Here is a 20,093-nt window from a genome sequence, read left to right as displayed (position 1 = left end):
GATGAAAAGAAATCTGATTTAGGAGGACTACAATCACCATCTCCTTATCTGGAATACATCATCAAACTTGAAGACACATTTATTAAGACGTTTTTTGTCTACACAAAGAGCGAAGGAGTTGGTCGAAGTATATTAGACACCGTCAAGTCCATACCAAAGGAATTTGATTGCTGTACGGAATTCCCATTTGAGTTCTTGCAGAAACTTTTTGTAAGAATGCGCATTTATTACGCCATAAAATTTGCGAACCGCATATTCGCAACAACTAAAAAGAAAGACAGAAAGTACATTAAAGTCACACACCTTTGAGGGCTTTGTGCATATAATTTTTGTCCTTTATAAAACTAAATTGAAAACAAAAGCTTTTATATCACAATAATATATTTAACATGTAATACATCCAAGTTCATTTAAGTCCTCAGGACTTGTGAACCTCAGAACCTGTTCAAGCTTTCCGACTGAATTTCGCTATAAATATATTAAATAAATGCATTTGTTACATGATATATACAAAATACTTGCCTTTTTATTTCAATTTCTTTCAAAAAGATGCCAAAAACAGCCAACAGCTCAAAAAATCTACATTTTAACCCACTTTACGGCTTCCACTCCATATATTTTCATAGTAAATGTTGTACACTTTACTGGCCAGAGTATTCTCTATTCTATGGCAATACTGCAGCGTCTTAAAACATAACCGGATATAATAACTTGGGATGATTCAGGACAAGTCAAACTTGACGGTGTTATTATCCCTCAATCAAATATATCAGACCTCATTAGCGACGCCGTAAGAGGGAGAAAGAATTTCAATCCTACAGGTTCTAGAGAATTCTTTCGCGTTTTATCAAAAATAAACATTCCTCGTGATTTGGTTCGGAACGATGTAAGATGGGAAGAAGCTCAAATGGAAACTTCGCCCGATGAAGAAGACGGAATAGCCCACCACAGAGGCTCAAGAACGAAAATGACAACGCCTAAACTATCCTCTACACTAAAGAAAACTCGTTTACGTTGGATAGACTATTAAAATTTGACATGTAAAGATTTGTTTTGTTTAAATAAATAGAGCAGTTGATATCAATTTCCTGACTGTTATCATTAGATTATGCAAATAGAAACAGAGGCAATTAGTTTACACAAAGAAAATTTTATTGATAATAAAGGGCTCAAGCTTTTACAACAAATTTTATACTTGACTGAATGCTATCGTTTAGGGTTACACTAGTTTCTATATGAAAATGTCTGCTAACGAAACTTGATACCTTGTTATCGTTCTCAACAGTATTACCATCAAACATGTTTACAATCTTATTCAAGCTACATCCTCGCACTCTATGGCTGAGGTAAAATGTACAATATTGTCCACATACATCCGTCCAGATACTTTGCAATTGACGTTTATTAAACCCCCAATCATAATGTTTCAAATAATCTCTAAAGAACTTATGAAATCGCCCTGGTGGTTGTCCATAGCTATCGAAGAATTCGGCTTTTTCTTCTGAAGGAAAGTAAAAGGCAACCCAATGGGTCCCCGGTTTTCCGCTTACATCCGTGTTTGCGATAAATCCTTTTGGGTAGCTTTCGATTTCTTTAGGCAAACGGTCGGCTGGAAAAACACCGAGAAATTTTTTTCCTGTTACCGGATCAGATTTCAAAGCGGTCCATATTTGTGAGGTGTTCATTTATCCAATGTAGTCATAAACGACATTTCTCTCTCCATCGATTTGTATTATATTTTCAAACTCTCCATAGCAGACAAGGCTAACTGCATGAGTTGGCGGTGTCGAGAATTGTAAGTCAATGGCCAGGTTTCCTTTTTGCACCGTGTTAAAATGTTCGGATGCACTGCACATATCGGGGGTAAAGTCCGCGCCGAACAGGGCAAAACCGTTTGGGAAATCTTCACGCGTAATGCCATTGCCTGTGTCATAATACATTTTCCCAGTGCCAGAAAACTGCGATAGAAATGCTTCTATAAATCTTGGATTCGCACCAAAGGACAAATTGATTGGTTTAAATGGTACAGATTCACCATTTATTGAAATGCCTAACGATGAAATGTTGGAAATTGAATGGGTTCTTTTTATAAGCTTCCAGGACGTTTTGGATTGAAGTATACACCGGCTAAGTACTGGTCAACGTTACTCATGACAATGTTCTCTTGATAATAATTTTGCAATTAGATGTCAATTTCTTTTAACTACTCATTATCGATGGGTTCAATGTTTTCAGTTACAGGCAGTGTTTCTTCTATCGCATTATCTGTTGGAATTTTAATTGCGGCGGGTCCATAATTTTTAACAGTTTTACTTGTGTATCCTGCTTGCAAATGACCCTCAAGATTGAGATTGTTGCGTCCGAAACTTATACCCAAGCGAAACATTTTCTTACGATTGTGATTTTTATCCCTTTTTGCATTTCTATTTTCACGTTTGCTGCTACCGATTCCCATTTTCACTATGACATGGTCATACAACAACTGAAGTCAAAATGCAATAACATTGAAATTTATATTTTATTTTTTTTGTCAAAGCAATTACATAGTTGATCTGTATTTCAGTTTACAACTACAATCAGCATAGTCAAAGAGATTTTGATAAAAAGGAGGACGTTTTGTCTCCGTGTACATTAACATTAGTTCTACCCAAGTAACACTAAACAGTTTGTCAAAATATGTCTTGTGAGAGTTCGAAGGTCCACAGTTCTTTAGAAACTTAAAGGCTTCACATATTCCATTCCAGACATGTTCGCGATTAATTGTTTCGACTGCTCGAGCTGCAAAATTGAACCAACGATCTTCCTCAGTCATCATTTCTAAAACGTTTTGATACTCTACCCAAGGGTCTGCTTTACTTTAATCCTTTTCAGCTCTTCGTAGCTCTTGAATCTTTTTACTTATAAAATCGACGAAAATCAAATTGATAAGATCGCTGTGACTAACTTCTTCAAACTCAACAGTGTCTGCATATATCTGATTAAACATGTGTGCCATATTTTTTGTTTTTTTTTTCAAAACGTCCAAAAGCAATGCAAAAATAAACAACGCAAATAACATTTTTTAAGACGATAGTTCGACTATATAGTTTGAAGAATGAATACACAATGACATAGATCCGGTTTATTAACCAATAAAACATAAGGCGGATCTAATGTTACTTTGTCAATAGCATGCAACTTCCAGCTTTGTCGTATTTCCGATTTTCACGCCATCCAATGCCATGCCATGTTTATTAACCCCTATTTCCGGTTGACATGCGCGCACACCGATCAACTTCAGGGGACTGGAAACTAACTGGCACGGGTAAGAGCTCTTTGACAAAAGTGTGACAAAGCTGCACCTTATCTACTCTCCTTTCTCAAAACATTTGCAACACCTCAAATTCATTCCCAACTCTCTTGAATTTCTTGCAGCGTGGCCGAAACAAATAGGTATCAAATCAGGAGACTCATCTCCATCATCACAGGCATTTTGATTTCTCCCTTGATCTTAATTTCTCAGCGTCAAGTTTATCTGAAGTGATGTTATGGCTTAAACGCTAGATGCTGCTTATTGCTACTTATTTTTCTTGGTCATTATTCAAATCGTATAAAACCAGTCATTTAATGCTAGGTCTGATTTATAGTATAGGGTGTATTAAAAACTTTATATTCATGAGTATTTTGTTTACAGTAAAACATGTTTGGCCTTTGGGAAAACTGAAAAGCTTCGGCAATGCTGAATACCTTCAGTTTGCGTATAGAAGTCAATTTAAGTTCCCAGAGGCCTAAAATTGATTGTTCTGAAGAAAAATAGGAGCTTTAGAATATTAATTGTTGCCTTATGCACCCTGTATATTATGTCCTTATGGGGAAAGATACCATGTATGTCGACAGGGACAATTAGTTCAAACGGGGAAAATGTTTTATATAATTCGAGAATCTGATGTGAAGCACAGTTGGGCTGAAGTATCTATAAAACTTTACGTGAGCTCTTTTGGCAAAATGTCATCATTTAACAGGAGTCCTCATTTTAAATAGCCGCCATTCATAGTTGGAATCGATATTTCAAAATATCCTCATTCCTCATTTACTAACTCAATCCTCATTTACTAACTCAATCCTCATTTACTAACTTAATCCTCACTTACTAACTCAATCCTCATTTACTCACCAATTGTTTGTAGGTCGCTCGTCTAAGTTACTTTAACTGAAAGTGAACAAAGACATCTTTCAAAAAAAATTGATTTATCCAAGTTTCTAAATGCACTTGTAGACTGCTGCTGAAGCCACTGAGCAGACAACTACGTTTGAGCTGATGTTTCTGATGTATCTCCTTACTGTCTTTCTTCTTGAACAACATTTTAAATGTTTGCAGGGCGTCTTCCTTCCTCAAACCCAGGTGTTTTCAACGACATCTCATTCATAGGAATATGTGTAGTGATTTTCGTTTCACATCGTGAATTTAAAAATCATTTAATGCTCGCAAGCTCCTATCAAAGTCATTGTTAATGAATGTTTATTTCTATGATTACCTCGTTGTTTGCTTTTCTGTATACTTTCACCTCTTAGCTCCTTCAAAGTTCAAGTCATATCTTTTGAACACACAGAGGATGGACTGAATAGTAAAATGAATGAAAACTTTCTGAGTTTGAGGTTATCAAAAGAGCAACTTCCACGTCTAAAAGGCAGTCAAGAAAGATCTCAAAGGCACTCCCGTGCAGCGTATTGATAATTGATTATAATTCAAATAAGATATGCTGTTTGTATAATACATATATTCAAAAATCATATAACCGGTCTCTTTTTGCTAGATCTTATGTGTTGTTTTTTTTACAATAAAAACAGGCTTGGGCTCTGCGCTCTGGGTGTTGTCATTTATTGGATCGATTACATAATTACATTCCCTACTTGTCGATATAGTTTGGAGATTAATAGCCTCTTATATAAGTGCAAAAATAGACGGTTTCTGAAACCAACGAGCAGGCGAATCTACGTAAGACATGCACCCAAATGTATCAATTAAAAAACAGTCTATAATTCCTGTCTATCTCATAGATCTTTTTGTTGAAACTAAAGCAGTGAATGAATACCAAACGAGACACGTCCAATATGACTTTAAGCCACCGTTGGCCACGTTCTGAGAGGGTTAGAGCATGATCACTTTTGTCTATGGCGCGCCAAGATGGACAATATTACCAAAATCGAAAATATTTATAACGAAACACATTATCGTATGTCGAAAATAATATACTGGCAACTTTTTCAATATTTGTAAAACGAAACGCAAAAATATAAAAGAAAACAAAAATTCGTTTACCATAATTTATATATACACAACGAAATTTATTTTTCAAGTTATGGAAATTATTTTTATAAAACGAAACTCATTTATATAAAACGAAATTGACATTCATAAAACGACATTTTCTTCGAACAAACGACATTTTTTACCGCGCCCTGCCACTGACATCAAAGAAAAAACGGCGTTTTGACTTTTTTCCTCCTCCATAATTTACACTTGGGTTGAACAGTGGAGACGTGTGGTGCATTGAAGTATTTAATAGCTGCTGTAGTCGCTGCTCCTCCGACTGTTGTGGTTGTGGATGAACGACCATTTGCAGAAGGGAACAGAGTGCGTATCGTACTTTCAATATTGCTAGCGTTAGCATCGTTATCTCCTTCAAAAGTTCTTTCACAATTGTTGGACAATCACTTTCAGAGCTGGTGATTGTTGCAACAAGGTTTGTCAAGTTATGTAAGTTCCTTCGCGAAGACATCCTCAAAATTTTGTAGTGGATGGCTCTTTGCAGGCTACAAAATAATGGCCGCAAAAAAGCGGTAAAAAATGTCGTTTGTTCGAAGAAAATGTCGTTTTATGAATGTCAATTTCGTTTTATATAAATGAGTTTCGTTTTATAAAATAACTTTCATAACTTGAAAATAAATTTCGTTGTGTATATATAAATTATGGTAAACGAATTTTGTTTTCTTTTTATATTTTGCGTTTCGTTTTACAAATATTGAAAAAGTTGCCAGTATATTATTTTCGACATTCGATAATGTGTTTCGTTATAAATATTTTCAATTTTGGTAATATTGTCCATCTTGGCGCGCCATATTTGTCCTACCTATGGGATTTAAAAACTCACTTGGGCGCATCTAATGCTTTGGATTCTAAATCCTATAAAAGATACGGGATCGTTCTCTAACAGACAAAAACTTAGGAGACGACACAACTCACATAAGCAAAAGGCATTTCAAATATCGTCTTGTAGTCAAATTAGGCCATTTCAAAAAGTCTTTGTTATATGGGAGTTGTATTGAATCAGTGAGTCTTAATTCATGAATCTTGTGACACCTTCACAATAGTAAAGCGTCCGTCGGTAATTAAGCACCGTTAAGGATCTTTAATGAGTCTTTGCTTTGAATCGGTTGTCTTTTATGACGATAAAAAATTTTTTTATTTTTATTTCACTTTTCGGCGTAAGCTAACACAAAATATTATACCTAAAGTGGATATCACATATGAAATCCATTTCATTAAAAAAAAAGAAAATCCAAACGGAAGAATGAATGCAATATTTTCGCAACGTAAAGTATTTCCATTCGACCGAAGAAGCTTTTGGCTGTTGGCTCAATTTCAAAATTTGAATATTTGAATTTCAAGTGAACGGAAAGGGACTTATTTCATTGGTTGACCTGAGTCAAGATGGCTATTCGTGATTGGCCAATCTCTTGCTGCTTTCAATTGGTCACGTTCTCTCAGAAAAGACCAACTGAATAATGCCGCGGAAATAACGCGCCAAAATCAACTGAAATTCAAGTCACACAAGAAGAAATGCATACCAACACTGATATTTATGAATTTATACTTGAATATTCTGACTCTAAAGCTCTAAGAATAAAAACACTAGGACTCTGGAGGATTTAGAATGCATCAAGGTGAGTGCCATATTTATTGTCAGTGCTCGTACAAATTCAAACATAAATTTGCTCTTTGGGACTTCGGCTGCCACCCTCGCATATGAAAATTGCATTGTCTGAAGTATTATAGTTTCTAAAGTGTCATTGAAATGCTCTCAAGAGATTCGATGCGTAGGTGATAAGCAAATATAAAATTTGTCTGCGTAATTGCACACGCGATATCTTAAAGGCATCGTCAGCATCAACATTTTATTTACCCAGCTTTGTTGCCTTTCAATTTTCAAGCTGTGAACTGTCGTTAAATTTTGCTTCTTTCGAAATGCATTAAAAGCATGTGTTATGCATACCCTGTAGCAGACTTCACTCACTGTTAATATCTATCGCAATCGTATAACACAACCCACGATACATTGACGTAAACAATGATTTCTAGGTGCCTTTTCAAATTGCCTTTGAAGGCGAACCCAATGGATCGTAACAAACATATGAAATCTGATGCCTAGAAGCAGAAAACCGTCTTGAACATCAGATTATAGCTTTCTAATGAAATATAAGAAATGTATGATGAAACAGTAAAACAATCTAAGGATAGTAAATTAGATATCACACTCACACAAGCCACACTTGAGCATTTGACCAAAGAATGCAATGTTAATGAACAACAGTCACATGAAGCTAGTCAGTTGCTCTCCAGACATGGCTCAATGGCCGAGCTTACCACCATTGCCATGAATGAAAAAGAACTCATTGAAAAGTGGGAGAACTCGCAAAGTCAGGAAACCTTGATAACCTGTATAGATAAAAGTAGACAAGAACAAGATATTTTCCCCGCAAACCATGTTGCTGCTCAAATGGAAGTTCATTCTACTCCGACTAAAATTGCCTCGGTCGAGAAAACAACTTGTGATGATCCTCTGACCCCAACTGCCAACCTCAAAATGTTGATGAGCGTTGTAAGCCCAGCAATACGAGACAGAGATGAAAAGAAGAAAGATCTGTTTGTCAATCGCACTTTCAAGGCAGAAGTCATAGATGAAAAACCTATCTACAGTCGAAAAGATAGGTCACTGGGACTTTTGTGTCAAAGGTGGGATTTAACAATGAGAAATTATAGATTTAAAAATTTTTACTTCCAGTTCATTTTCATTACATGTTCTTTTCTGCTTTTGGATGCAATACATTAGTTTACCACATTGTGATTTTCGAAACAGGTTTTTAGCCTTGTTCCCCGAGAACCCTGATGGGTCTGTTGAAGTATCATTAGATGAAGTTGCCAAAGATCTACGTAAGTGTTACCATTTTATGTTGCTCGACCAGACCATATGTACGTGATTAGCTGTAACATTCAAAGTCGCTCCATATAATATTGGGTTTCGATTTTGGGGCCTACTTGTTGCTGTGCCATGTCACAGTGCAGAGAACATACAGTAGAGCCACGCCATCAAATTTTTTTGTGCCATGCATATCTCATTGCACATGTGACTACCATAGTGGCAGCCAGTCAATTGCAATTCCTAATCAATAAGAGTGCTGACATTGCAAAAGTTGCCAGTAATCAAATTAGATATACAGCAGGCAGTTGCACAGCTAAGTGGACCTACTGTATATTCCCTATACTTTGACCATGTCATACTTTTTTTTGTTTACTTCTGTGAGCTACCTTTTTATCAAGGATGGATCCAGGATGATTTTGCTACCTTTTTATCAAGGATGGATCCAGGATGATTTTGTATGAGGGGGGTAGTCTAGTTCTTATAAGTTGTCGTTTGTTCAGTTTAGTTTTGATTAGATTTCTGTGGCTTCTTTGTGGATGACGTTTTATCATTCACATGTCAGACTTTTTATAGGTTTGACTTAAGACCCTGGGAAATGTGTAGTCCCGCAGTTGTTTTTGCTTAATTTTTTGGTATGTAAATATTTCGTGAGGGAATTTGCACCCCACTGCACCCCTTCTAGCCAAAGCTAAAAATGGTGAGAAGTGGTGCATGCACTACCCTCCCCCCCCTGCACCCCCACACCCCTCCCCTAAATCCTTCCTGCTTTTCCATTAAAACGTCCATTAAACACTGATCAAAGATGGTTTTGCTTCGTATATTAGGATTTGTTGTGAGATATCCACTCCTCCCAACCCCTGTGGCTATTGGTGGTGCGCACTGGCAGATTATCCAGTAGGCTAAGTAGGCTTAAGCCTACAGGCCCAAGCTTTCGAGAGGCCCATTGCATCTAGACATAATTAGGATTTAGACGTTTTTGCCAGTCAAATGTCCAATGTGCTCAAGTTTGATTTATTTATGCTGTTGAAAACCTAACAAGCAATTGAATGTAGAGAAAAATGGCTTTCGTACCATCTACTGTTCAAATGGATAATACTCAGAACTCATGAAGTATTGCCATTTCCCTGACCATGTCAATGATTTTCGAAATTTCGTTTGATCTTTAAAATGAACATTTCCCCATTTTTGGCCCTGTGGGTTACAAACACAAAATGCAAAAGTAAAGGAAAATGGAACTCAGTGGAGGAATAGGTATCGCTTAAAGGCCCACAATTTTGTCACAATTTCGTCGTAATTAGTAATTTGTCACTGGGGCGCTTCCCTCCCAGAAATCAATCCCTGATGTAATTTATTTTGGTTTTTGCCAAACTTGGAACTTTTCATTTGATAATTAATCTCGAGACGATTTATACGCGGGTTGCATCCGTCTCTTTTTATTCCTAGGTGTGGAAAGACGTCGAGTTTACGATATAGTTAACGTACTTGAAAGTGTCGATGTGTTAAGTCGCTTGGCCAAGAATCGTTATCTTTGGCACGGGAAATCAAAAATAACGCAAACTCTTGGAAAGTTAAAGGTTTACATCGATTTTTTTTGAGTCCAGTTCGTTAAATTGTATCATTAAAAATGGAAAGCGACTTTCGATGCGTACCTTTTTTTACGACTTCCATTTACCTACTGTGAATTTTCGATATGTTTCTAGTTCCTCTCGAGGAAAAGTCTACATCAGACGATACAAGAGCGCCAAAAGGAAAACCTACAAAGTATAGTGGAAACACCTGGAAAACAAAAGGTGCACGGCACGATTACTATTTTCAACGAGCATCTAAGGAAAACACCTCTTCTAGTCATTCATCCTAAACTATTCTTTCATCACCAAATACTGACATACTCCCCTAATAGATTTTGCACAAGTCTTCTGAATATCATTTTCAATGTATCCGCGGGAAGGAGGTTACTTCCACAAAATGGAGGAATCTGTGACCTTCTTTCTGTAGCACGACCAGCCTTCAAGTTTGGTCGTGCTATGTAAATTTCACGTCGTCAGCATGTGCATTTCTTTACAAATCTATTGTTACTACAGTCAGTAAACTTGGAAAAATTTATATAGCCCAAACAATTTGGCGGGCTGTCTACAGAACTGCCTGATGCATGTTTGTATTCTGTGGTTGTACAGTCTTATTCTTTCCTGCATTATCATTGGTCAACTTACGACCACGTAAAATGCATTCATATGCTTACGTACAAACTTGCGGGCTGTCTACACCACTGCCTTATTTATGTTTGTTTTCTGTGGTTGTACAGTCTTATTCTTTTCCTGCATTATCATTGGTCAACTTACCATCACGTAAAATGCATTCATATACTTACGAACAAACTTGCGGTTGTCTACACCACTGCCTTATTTATGTTTGTTTTCTGTGGTTGTACAGTCTTATCCTTTTCCTGCATTATCATTGGTCAACTTACCATCACGTAAAACGCATTCATATATTTACGAACAAACTTGCGGGCTGTCTTCACCACTGCCTTATGTATGTTTGTTTTCTGTGGTTGTACAGTCTTATTCTTTCCTGCATTATCATTGGTCGACTTACCATCACGTAAAATGCATTCATATACTTACGTACAAACTTGCGGGCTGTCTACACCACTGCCTTATGTATGTTTGTTTTCTGTGGTTGTACAGTCTTATTCTTTCCTGCATTATCATTGGTCGACTTACGACCACGTAAAATGCATTCATATATTTACGTATGAAGCTGGTCATCCCCGATGTTGTTCTAAAACAGCTTATCGATCTCACGCTTTCTCTAGGTCCTGTACTGTAAAATATAATGCCTCTTTTTTTGCACAATTTGGCCTTGCATTTTACTGAGCTAACTTCATTATAGTTCCTCAAATTTCCCACGCATCAAAGAACCCATCCACGGTTTCTTCATCGATATGGAAGATCCATAATTAAGATGGAAAAAAATATCAGCCATTTGTCTTTTCTATTTCCTTCAGATGAAACGATTTTACAGTTTTGGGGACGAACCAAGTCCAAGTAGACAATTCAATGAGCCCGCTTTATCTCAAGAGGAAGAACGTGCAATGATCAAAGGTACATGTAGCTATGTATGACGTAGTCTTGTCAATCATACACCCACATATCTCATTGATATACCTATTTTACCCCATGTATCCATTCGCTTGGTACTTATGTTGAGCTATAATAAATATCAAAACCCAACTGAGTGCTTTCAAAATAGCCATCAAATACAAATATGCGAAAGTTTCTTAATTAACACAATAAAACCCTCTCTTAACGTCCAAGGAAACTCCATTGCCGTTCAGTCGTGATTGTGTGTGTTTTTCGTATCCTTCATGTAATCCTCATGTCCCACTTTATACCAACTCATCCCATCCGTACTGTCACATTTTTCTTCCCACTATGTAATTTAATTTTTTGTAAATGTTCCTATTATACATATACATACATAGGAAGTTTTTGCGCGAGGATTCTCCGTGAAAAATACGCAATGTCTTGAAAGTAATAACGGAACGTTACGCTTTTTAATAAACATTCCTTTTTTTATACATATAGCCTTGTGTGACGTTGCTCTTTTGAAAGCACTTCGCTGGCCTTTGATATGTATTATAAGAATTTGCTTCCCGCCTGGTTTAGCCCTGGTCACCACCATTTAACAGATAGCGCATTATCAGAATTCCTAATAACCGTTAGATGTTTGATCTGTTTTTTCAATTCAAGCTTAACACACTGAAATGTATCCGAACTGGTTTCAAACTGGTTTACATCCCTTGTAAAGCAAAAGTCGATTGGCGAGGAAGTTTTTTCAGGGGGGTAAATTTTCTGGGAGGGTACAGTAGGGTGCGCCCCCCTTAAAATTCTCTAGCACCCCCCACCCTCCCGACAAATTATGAAATGGTGTTACGTACACTAGACGATTAATTTAACAGTATTAGAGGCTATTCAATTGTACAGTCTGACTAAGTAAAAGTAGAACTTCTCATTTCAAAGGCAATTACATATTTTATACAACCACCATTTGCAATAGAGTTTTACACCATGCGCGTGTTCATCGAAACATTAAAATTGAAGTAAATTGCTAACCGCGCATTTATCAACAAAAAACAAAAAAAATTTTTAAAAAGGTGATTACACTGTCATTGCCCAAGCTTAAATCATCTGTAATCCTAAATATCCACAACATCCCGAGGCCCCATAAGATGACAATGCCCCCTCCCTGGAAAATTGGCACCCCTACTGTCCACCGAGACTGCACCCCACCCCCCAAGTGCTTTAACTTGACACGCGAATCACTTTGAAGAGTATAATTCAAAATTCGATACCTCGCAAGCTTATCTATACGTTACGAAACGACCAGGGCAAAGTGACTATTTTACCGTTAAACCACGCCGTTTTCTTTGAAGCTGCAATCGACATGATGGAAAACTGCAGAAAGGACAAATCACTGGGCGTTTTAAGTCAGAAATTTCTGATCATGTTCCTACTCTCAACGGTAGGTTTTCACAATCTAACTTGCAGTACAATATAGTACATGATGGACAACTGCAGATAGGACAAATCACTGGGCGTTTTAAGTCAGAAATTTCTGATCATGTTCCTACTCTCAACGGTAGGTTTTCACAATCTAACTTGCAGTACGATATAGTTTTTCATGTTATCGTACTTTCAAATGCATTCGCACGAGTAGTGTCGTAGCCGGCCTGCAAGTTTGGTCCTGCTTTGTAAATTTAAAACATTAGCTACTTCTTTGGGAAATTTATTTTTGCCCTGTAGTGCGCAATTGCCATGGCGAATGGTCAAACATTATGGAGTTCCCAAGAGTTCTGAAAACTAAAAGAAACCTAAGCGAAAACAAGAGAAATCCATGGGTTCTGAAAAGACCTGCTTGAAAAATACATTGGCTAGATGTGTCGTGTAAAAAAAGGGAAAAAGTGTCATCAACAAACCGCTTGTACCATTTGGGTTGCACAAACGGTTTGTTGACGATACATTTCCTCCTTATTACACGACACAACAGGCCTATGGATCGGTAAAACACTCCTTTCTTGACGATGTTATCATTATAAAACAGTCTCTTTCTCGGTTTTTACAGCTCTTGAGAAGTGCATAATTTTTGGCCATTCACCATAATTTTCCAGGCAATGTTCGAATTTGTCACCACGACAAAGTCTCTCTTTTTGAATTCATTGTTCTTACAGTGAGCGAACGCCAAAATATTTATATAGCCCGACCTGAAGTTGTGGCTGACTGCGCGCATGCGTAGCTTATTATTTACCCGTCTGCAAATCTTCCACTGCAGGGTGGTGTGGTGACCTTAGAAGATGCTGCGACAGTTCTTCTTGATCAACACGACGAGACGAATGTCAAGTATAGAAGTAAGAGTGCAAATTTAGGGCTGTTACAAACGGCATTTTTCTCAAAAAGAGTGCGCTCAGAAGAAACCCTTCAAAACGGCAAAGCAAATGCAAAACATTTTCTCAACTCTGCAAAGAAATTTGCAAGATAAATAACAGGGGATTAAACACGCATCGAATCCTTGGGAAATAACTCATTATAACCCACCGGTGTAGATCGTCTTGGTTATTGGAATCCTGAGAAGACTGTTGGTGTTGATGTCGACTGACGTTTCGAAAACCTTAGCGATAGCATTGAACTAAAATACATGGAACGCTACCTGTAATAGAAAAGCCTAATAATTTTTTGAAGCCAAATTTTACACCCAGAACACGCGTGTGTAATCAATCAATTTTCACTCCGCGAGAGAATCTCGAAGCACTACACATGCGTGTTAGGGTGTAAGATTTGGCTTCAATTATTTGCTCCAGGCACTGACAGGTAGCGTTACATGTATTTTACTGAGCGGTAGTCACTTGACTCTGAAGATGACTACTGCTAAGGTGGTCGAAAGTTTGAAATGTCACTCAGCATCAACATTCCTTCTCAGAACGCCGAGAACCAGAACGATCTCAATTTACTACAAACATATGACGATATTCCTTGAGCAAAATGACGATGTTTATGTGTAAGTTATTTACTCATATATTCCTAGTCCAAGAATGATCTGAAAATCTGACAAATAGAAATATTTTCCCGCTTTACCATCGTTGTTAGCATGTATAGCACTGTCTCTCTCAACATGTCTACGTTGCGGAGATGTGACTGCTCGTTCAAAAAATACACACAAACCTCACCGTTGAATGCAAAGAACTCTAAGAGAATGTTTGTTTCGTCATTCTTTCCAGCCAAAGTGCGCCGCCTCTACGATATTGCCAATATCTTGCAAAGTCTAAAGCTCATAGAGAAAGTTCACATACGAGGGGTAACTGGAAAGAAACCAGGATTTAAGTGGATCGGCAAGGATATCGAGAGTTTATCAGATAGCACAAGTAAGTGGAAGGGATTTCTAGGGGGGGGGGGAGCGCATGGTACTTTTTCACCGATGTCTACTTCCATCAGCTCCATGAAATATGCTGAATCGAAGAATACTTCGTCATTTTATAAAACTTTGAGATTTGCCACCTTGCGTTGAATAGTAGTGACCCAACATTAGACTTAAGCCTTTGGAACAGCTCATGCTCAGAATAGATCTTTTTCCATTGCGACCAAAACTTCTATTGTTTCTTCTCTTTACTCAGTGGCCAGTAAAGACGTTGTGACCTACAAAACAAAGCATTCCCTTCTACCAGATACAAATCAAAACAGGCAAGTCAAAATTGGACGACCGCCATTATTGCAAGAACCCAGTCTTCCTTGCCCAGCAACGTTTGCTCCCAGGTCACGATGGAGGAAGTCAGCGTCGTTTGGAGCATCGCTCGTGCGACATTCAAGTTCCCAAAACGACTTGGAGAAAGACGAAGGAGGATCGAAAGGAGCAGCTGAAAAAGATGGCTTCGAAGTTCACGAGTTTGAATCTTCTGGTAAATAGAGCCGGCGTGTAAATATTTGAAATGTTTCCAATCGCACAAAACGAAACAAATAATTATACATTTTTAAGGCGAATCATTCAAGAACACGATAAGTGAAAGGAGAGAAAAATAATAATGCGTGTTTGTGGATGTAGATCGTCCATATCATGCAGTCCTGAGATGAAGTGTCGGTGTTGACCGTTGAACTGAAATACATGGAACGCTACCTGAAGCAAATAATTGATGGCAAATCTTACACTAAGACACGTGAGAAAACACCCAGACACGCGTGTTTAGTGTTTTCAGATTCTCCCGCGGAGTGAAAATTAATTGACTACACACACGTATCTGGGTGTAAGCTTTGTCTTCAAAAAATTATTAGGCTTTTCTATTGCAGGTAGCGTTCCATGTATTTTAGTTCAATGGTGTTGACTGATATTTCCACAACTTTCTTGCTAGTCATCTTCCGACACAAATGATGTCTACCGAACCCAGTCCTTCCCCATATCTGCACTAACCCGGACAATCTACATCTAGAAACACGTAACGATTACTCCAGGGTTCAAACCATTCACTTTAACAATAACAATAATGCTTACTTACTCGAGGTGCTACCACTCGAGGTCTTGCATTGTTGAAGAGCATTCATTTTCTATCACTGTGAAAATTTGTCGGTTTGTTAAGTAGGATCAAAATCAATTCATAATTTAATCGGACAGTGGAGAAATTGCTGATTTTGCACTTAAAACTTGTGGCGAGGAAATGCAACTCCTTAATAATTTGATCCCAATGAGGAATGACCAAATTCAGATTCTGTTAAAAACAACCAAACAGCGCGGTCATATCTGAAATCACTGCTAACCGTCAACGTGAACGGGTTTGAGAGAATAAATTGAATCTTTTTTTTCGTCGAACAGGTCGTGACATGGATTTCTGTAGCCCCACAGAAAGAACATTCCATGAAGACTTGGAAAAAATGTTAGAGAAACACCCAGAACATATCCTTTTGTAAAGTAGAGTAATGTCATTGATTCATAAACGATGCTTCCACTGTTGATATGACTGATTATCGATGATATCGCTGGTTATGATGATATCACTGATTATCGATGATGTCACTGATTATCGAAGATATCACTGATTAACGATGATATCACTGGCGGTTATCGATGATATCACTGGCGGTTATCGATGATATCACTGGCGGTTATCGATGATATCACTGGTGGTTATCGATGATATCACGGGTTATCGATGATATCACTGTTTATCGATATCACGGGTTATCGATGATATCACGGGTTATCGATGATATCACGGGTTATCGATGATATCACGGGTTATCGATGATATCACGGGTTATCGATGATATCACGGGTTATCGATGATATCACGGGTTATCGATGATATCACGGGTTATCGATGATATTACTGGTTATCGATGATACGACAGGTTATCGATGATACGATAGGGTATCGATGATATCACTGATTATCGATGACATCACTGATTGTCGATAACCAGTGATTCATGAAAGAGGCTTCTAACTTCTTTACAACCCTTCAAATACACTGTTTGCTTCACGAATAGCTTAAAACTTGCTCTGCGAAGCTAAAATCGTTCATATTCTGACAGACAAATTCTGAATCATTTAACAATGTTCTCCTTAACCGTCATTAAGCATGTCCCAACTGCTGGCACATGTTCAGCCACAGTTCAGGCCAGCTAATTTAAGCAGCAATATCAACAAGTCAAGTAGAAGAAAGCTTTTCAACAAGAGCAAATCGGACGCTGAAAGTTGCACGCAATCAAACGTCAAACGTTTGCGAACGAATTCTGACGGAAACTTCAACTCATTTCCAAGGAATGATAAAGAAGAAGGATGTAGAGGAGCTAAGGGAGAAGGTAACTGGGCAGGAATGCATTTGGGCATACACAAAACCTATACATAACAGGGATTAGGTAGACCCAGGAAATCCAAACTGGTGGAGTCAAATGTAAGGGGGGGGGAGGACGAGAAGAGTGTGATGAAGGGCGGGAAAGAGCATGTCGCGGAAGGGCTTTTGGGTGACACCCCTTTTCTTGACAAAAATTTCTAAACTGACTGTGGTTTGTAACAAGTAGAGTACAAAAATAAGGGAAAGATATTGACGAGCAAAAAGCATCGGAGAGCATTTGCTAGTGTTAATTTTGCGTTAAAACTTTCGATAGATGTGCACCGAGGTGCTCTTGTGTTGACCAATAAAGAGAACATCATCGCCGTAAGTAGCGGCAGAAATACAGAAATTGAAAAGAAACCTATCTATTCCGTGAACCCTTCTTTCAAAGTCATGTCTAGCGTCAACGAATTACCACGAAGTCATCTCTCAAAATTTGTTCCAGTCAACTTGCCGTGTGACTTGTCTGACAGATCAAACCTTGAGCACAAGCCTAAAAGCAATTGTCAATGGCAACCAATAGACGGGCGTTTTACACCTCATAATGGCCATCATAGTCCTATTGTTCGTTTTGTGGATGAAGCATCATCGCCTATTCCACCCTGTAAGCTTGTACCACATGCCTCCATAGCCATACAAACTAGTTTAATTGAGAATATCAGTCCGCTAAAACCGCTAGTGTATGTGAACAGAAATGTTCAATCACCATGGAAGCCACAACTAACCTCTCCTATTCCCACTCCACCTGTGCCACCCTCAACCCCCGAATTACCCTACGAAAACAACATAGGACCATTTCAAAGTCAATACACACAACAATATTCACGACGGGTAACCTCTCCTTATCCCACATCTGCAAGTTGCAGATCCTCTCCAATGCTCCCATTGACTCAAGGCACAAGGTATTTCTTCCCACCATCTCCACATCAACCATCTATGAACAGTGGGCCAATATCCCAAGCTAGTCATATGTATGGTGTAGTAAGCCAACCTGTATACCAGAGCAATTCTTGCCCGCCATCGATCAAGTCTTCACCCATACCATTTGACCCTAAGCAAATGAAAAGCCCCGGTATTTCTCAACTGTGCTCTATGATGCCAACTCCTTGTACCAACAAACTGGTCAAAAATATGGAAACACAAACCATAAAGCCTAAAGCTCGACGCTCAATTTCCACCAACATGGCGGAAATTCCATCACCATCAGGTCACATGCAAGCATTTAAGAGAAAAGAACAAGTTGAAGCTGATGTTGCTTCCAATGGAAAAACACCTACATCTGGAAACGAGGATACAGCCCAACCTAAGAATACTCCAAAACTCTGCTCACCCAAAGAAAATCATGGAAAGATTTAGAACAGCAAAGAAACCTCTTGGTTTACCTTATTGCTTAAGCTTGAAATGCAGCTGAAGGTTGACACACTTCCTAGTAGAAGGCGCGATGTTGCCTGAAGTGCATAAAAGCTCAAACATTTTAATAAATTAAACATTTTTCTTGCGCATTTTCAATATATTTTATTTCCAATTAAAACTTTTTGCTTTGCACATCTTATGCAAATTTTTCTCTCACAGTTATTTTTTCTAATTGACTGAAATATGTGTGTTTTAACATACACAACATAACCATTTAACATTCTAATGTACTTTGACACTTTAAAAACAGGTAAGTGTATAGTCAAGGTCTTTTTTGTCTTTAAGCTATAGCATGATATGTTGTCAAAAGTAATCTAGTCAATAAAAGCATTCACATATCAAACTTTTCCCGACCAAAGACATGCAGGTGGCAGGGAAAACATTAATAGATGTCTTGCCTTGTTTACATTTTGCTGACAGGCAGAGTAATACTAACTAAGGCAAAGCATTGTTGATAGTGTAGTCCAAAAGCACTCTACAAAATCTGCCAGCAATAAGCAAAACATAAACAAGGCAAGTCATTTATACATTACATATGTATTTAAGTTGCACTTAGTGCATTATTTTATTTGGTAAAATATCAATACTATTGCGATGTCGCAATACAAAGTACTTTGGCGATAATGTCACAATTATCGTTCTAATTACGATTAAAAAATTGCAACTAATCCATACAGTTGAAAATTGTTTAAGTTTTACTGCAATTCGGAAAGTTTACGCGCAATTTCTGCTCCAAACGCCTCAACATAAGCGGGACTCAACGAATCCAGAAGGGCATAAATTGACTCGTAGCTTCGACCCGAATGTTCCGTATCCTTGTCCACTTCACGTCCAACAACCTAGAGAAAATAAAAGGTCGTTTTAAAACGGTACAAACTTTCCGTTAAGGTCTCAATTTGCAAATGTTATAATGATCGTTCTCATTGGTGCTAAAATATATTTGAAACATACTTTTAAACCGTTTGTACTTAGCTGTACGCAGAACACCGAATCTTCCCGAGTAACTATATTTATAAATACGCACTGCTTTGTGCTGATTAATTTTTTGGATATGTCTATACTACGAACAGCAAATCTAATATCGGAAATGATAGATTCTGCTTCTTTTTTGAAATCAATTTCGTCTGAATCACAACAGTTCGCCATGTTTATATTCATTGATTACCCTATTGATTACCATCTGCCAAAATCAGATACTTATTTCTTTCAGCCAAAATCAATTTCTTATTTCTATCAGCCAAATCTTTGAACACTGCTCAGTTTTAACCGTAAAGTACACAATGCCTTGAATAGGAGCCTCAAACCAAGGTTGTCTGATAAATGTTGAGACTATTGGTCAAGAACAAGGCGTGCTCGCAGTGGACGGAGAAATACTGGCAATGGGCAATACAGATCAGTGGCAATGCCCATGAGCTCGAATGTTTCAAAAGCTTGTCAATGATAATGTCAGTCTTTATGTATGATACCTTTATGTCTTCCTTTCTGTCTATCTTTAGGGAAGTGTATGCTATACTGCCATCTCATCACTCATAGAGTATCAAAAATTTTCCCCAAAACAAAGAATTTGTTAATTCAAAATGAGTTAAAATTTCAAAACAGTTTGAATCCGCTTATTGCGGATTTTA

The 20,093-nt window shown here is 37.8% G+C and overlaps 2 protein-coding genes across 3 annotated transcripts; one reads left to right on the top strand and one right to left on the bottom strand.

The window, feature by feature from the left end:
* Positions 1–6,788: 6,788 nt before the first annotated feature.
* On the top strand, positions 6,789–18,613 carry LOC124438390 (transcription factor E2F7-like). 2 transcript variants are annotated; one of them, XM_046988522.1, is made up of 13 exons: positions 6,789–6,924; positions 7,340–7,993; positions 8,118–8,191; positions 9,624–9,754; positions 9,881–9,970; positions 11,188–11,284; positions 12,616–12,704; positions 13,512–13,587; positions 14,455–14,598; positions 14,899–15,129; positions 16,035–16,115; positions 16,799–17,023; positions 17,330–18,613. In XM_046988522.1, the coding sequence occupies exons 2-13, from the start codon at positions 7,464–7,466 to the stop codon at positions 18,409–18,411; spliced, it is 2,850 nt and encodes a 949-aa protein (XP_046844478.1). In that variant the 5' UTR covers positions 6,789–6,924; positions 7,340–7,463; the 3' UTR covers positions 18,412–18,613. The 2 variants fall into 2 exon arrangements, with proteins under 2 accessions (XP_046844478.1, XP_046844476.1); XM_046988520.1 differs by having other exon boundaries at positions 14,848–15,129.
* Positions 18,551–19,673, bottom strand: LOC124438392 (GSK3-beta interaction protein-like). Its single transcript, XM_046988525.1, has 2 exons — positions 19,420–19,673; positions 18,551–19,307 (listed from the first exon to the last, which is right to left on the bottom strand). Exons 1-2 carry the CDS (start codon positions 19,624–19,626, stop codon positions 19,164–19,166), a joined length of 351 nt encoding a protein of 116 aa, XP_046844481.1. The 5' UTR covers positions 19,627–19,673; the 3' UTR covers positions 18,551–19,163.
* Positions 19,674–20,093: the final 420 nt, after the last annotated feature.

The sequence above is a fragment of the Xenia sp. Carnegie-2017 genome, unplaced genomic scaffold (genome assembly GCF_021976095.1).
Source record: "Xenia sp. Carnegie-2017 unplaced genomic scaffold, XeniaSp_v1 HiC_scaffold_19, whole genome shotgun sequence".
NCBI classification, from domain to species: Eukaryota; Metazoa; Cnidaria; class Anthozoa; order Malacalcyonacea; family Xeniidae; genus Xenia; species Xenia sp. Carnegie-2017.
Note: the sequence above shows the minus strand (reverse complement) of the source record. Positions and strands in the feature narration are given on the sequence as shown.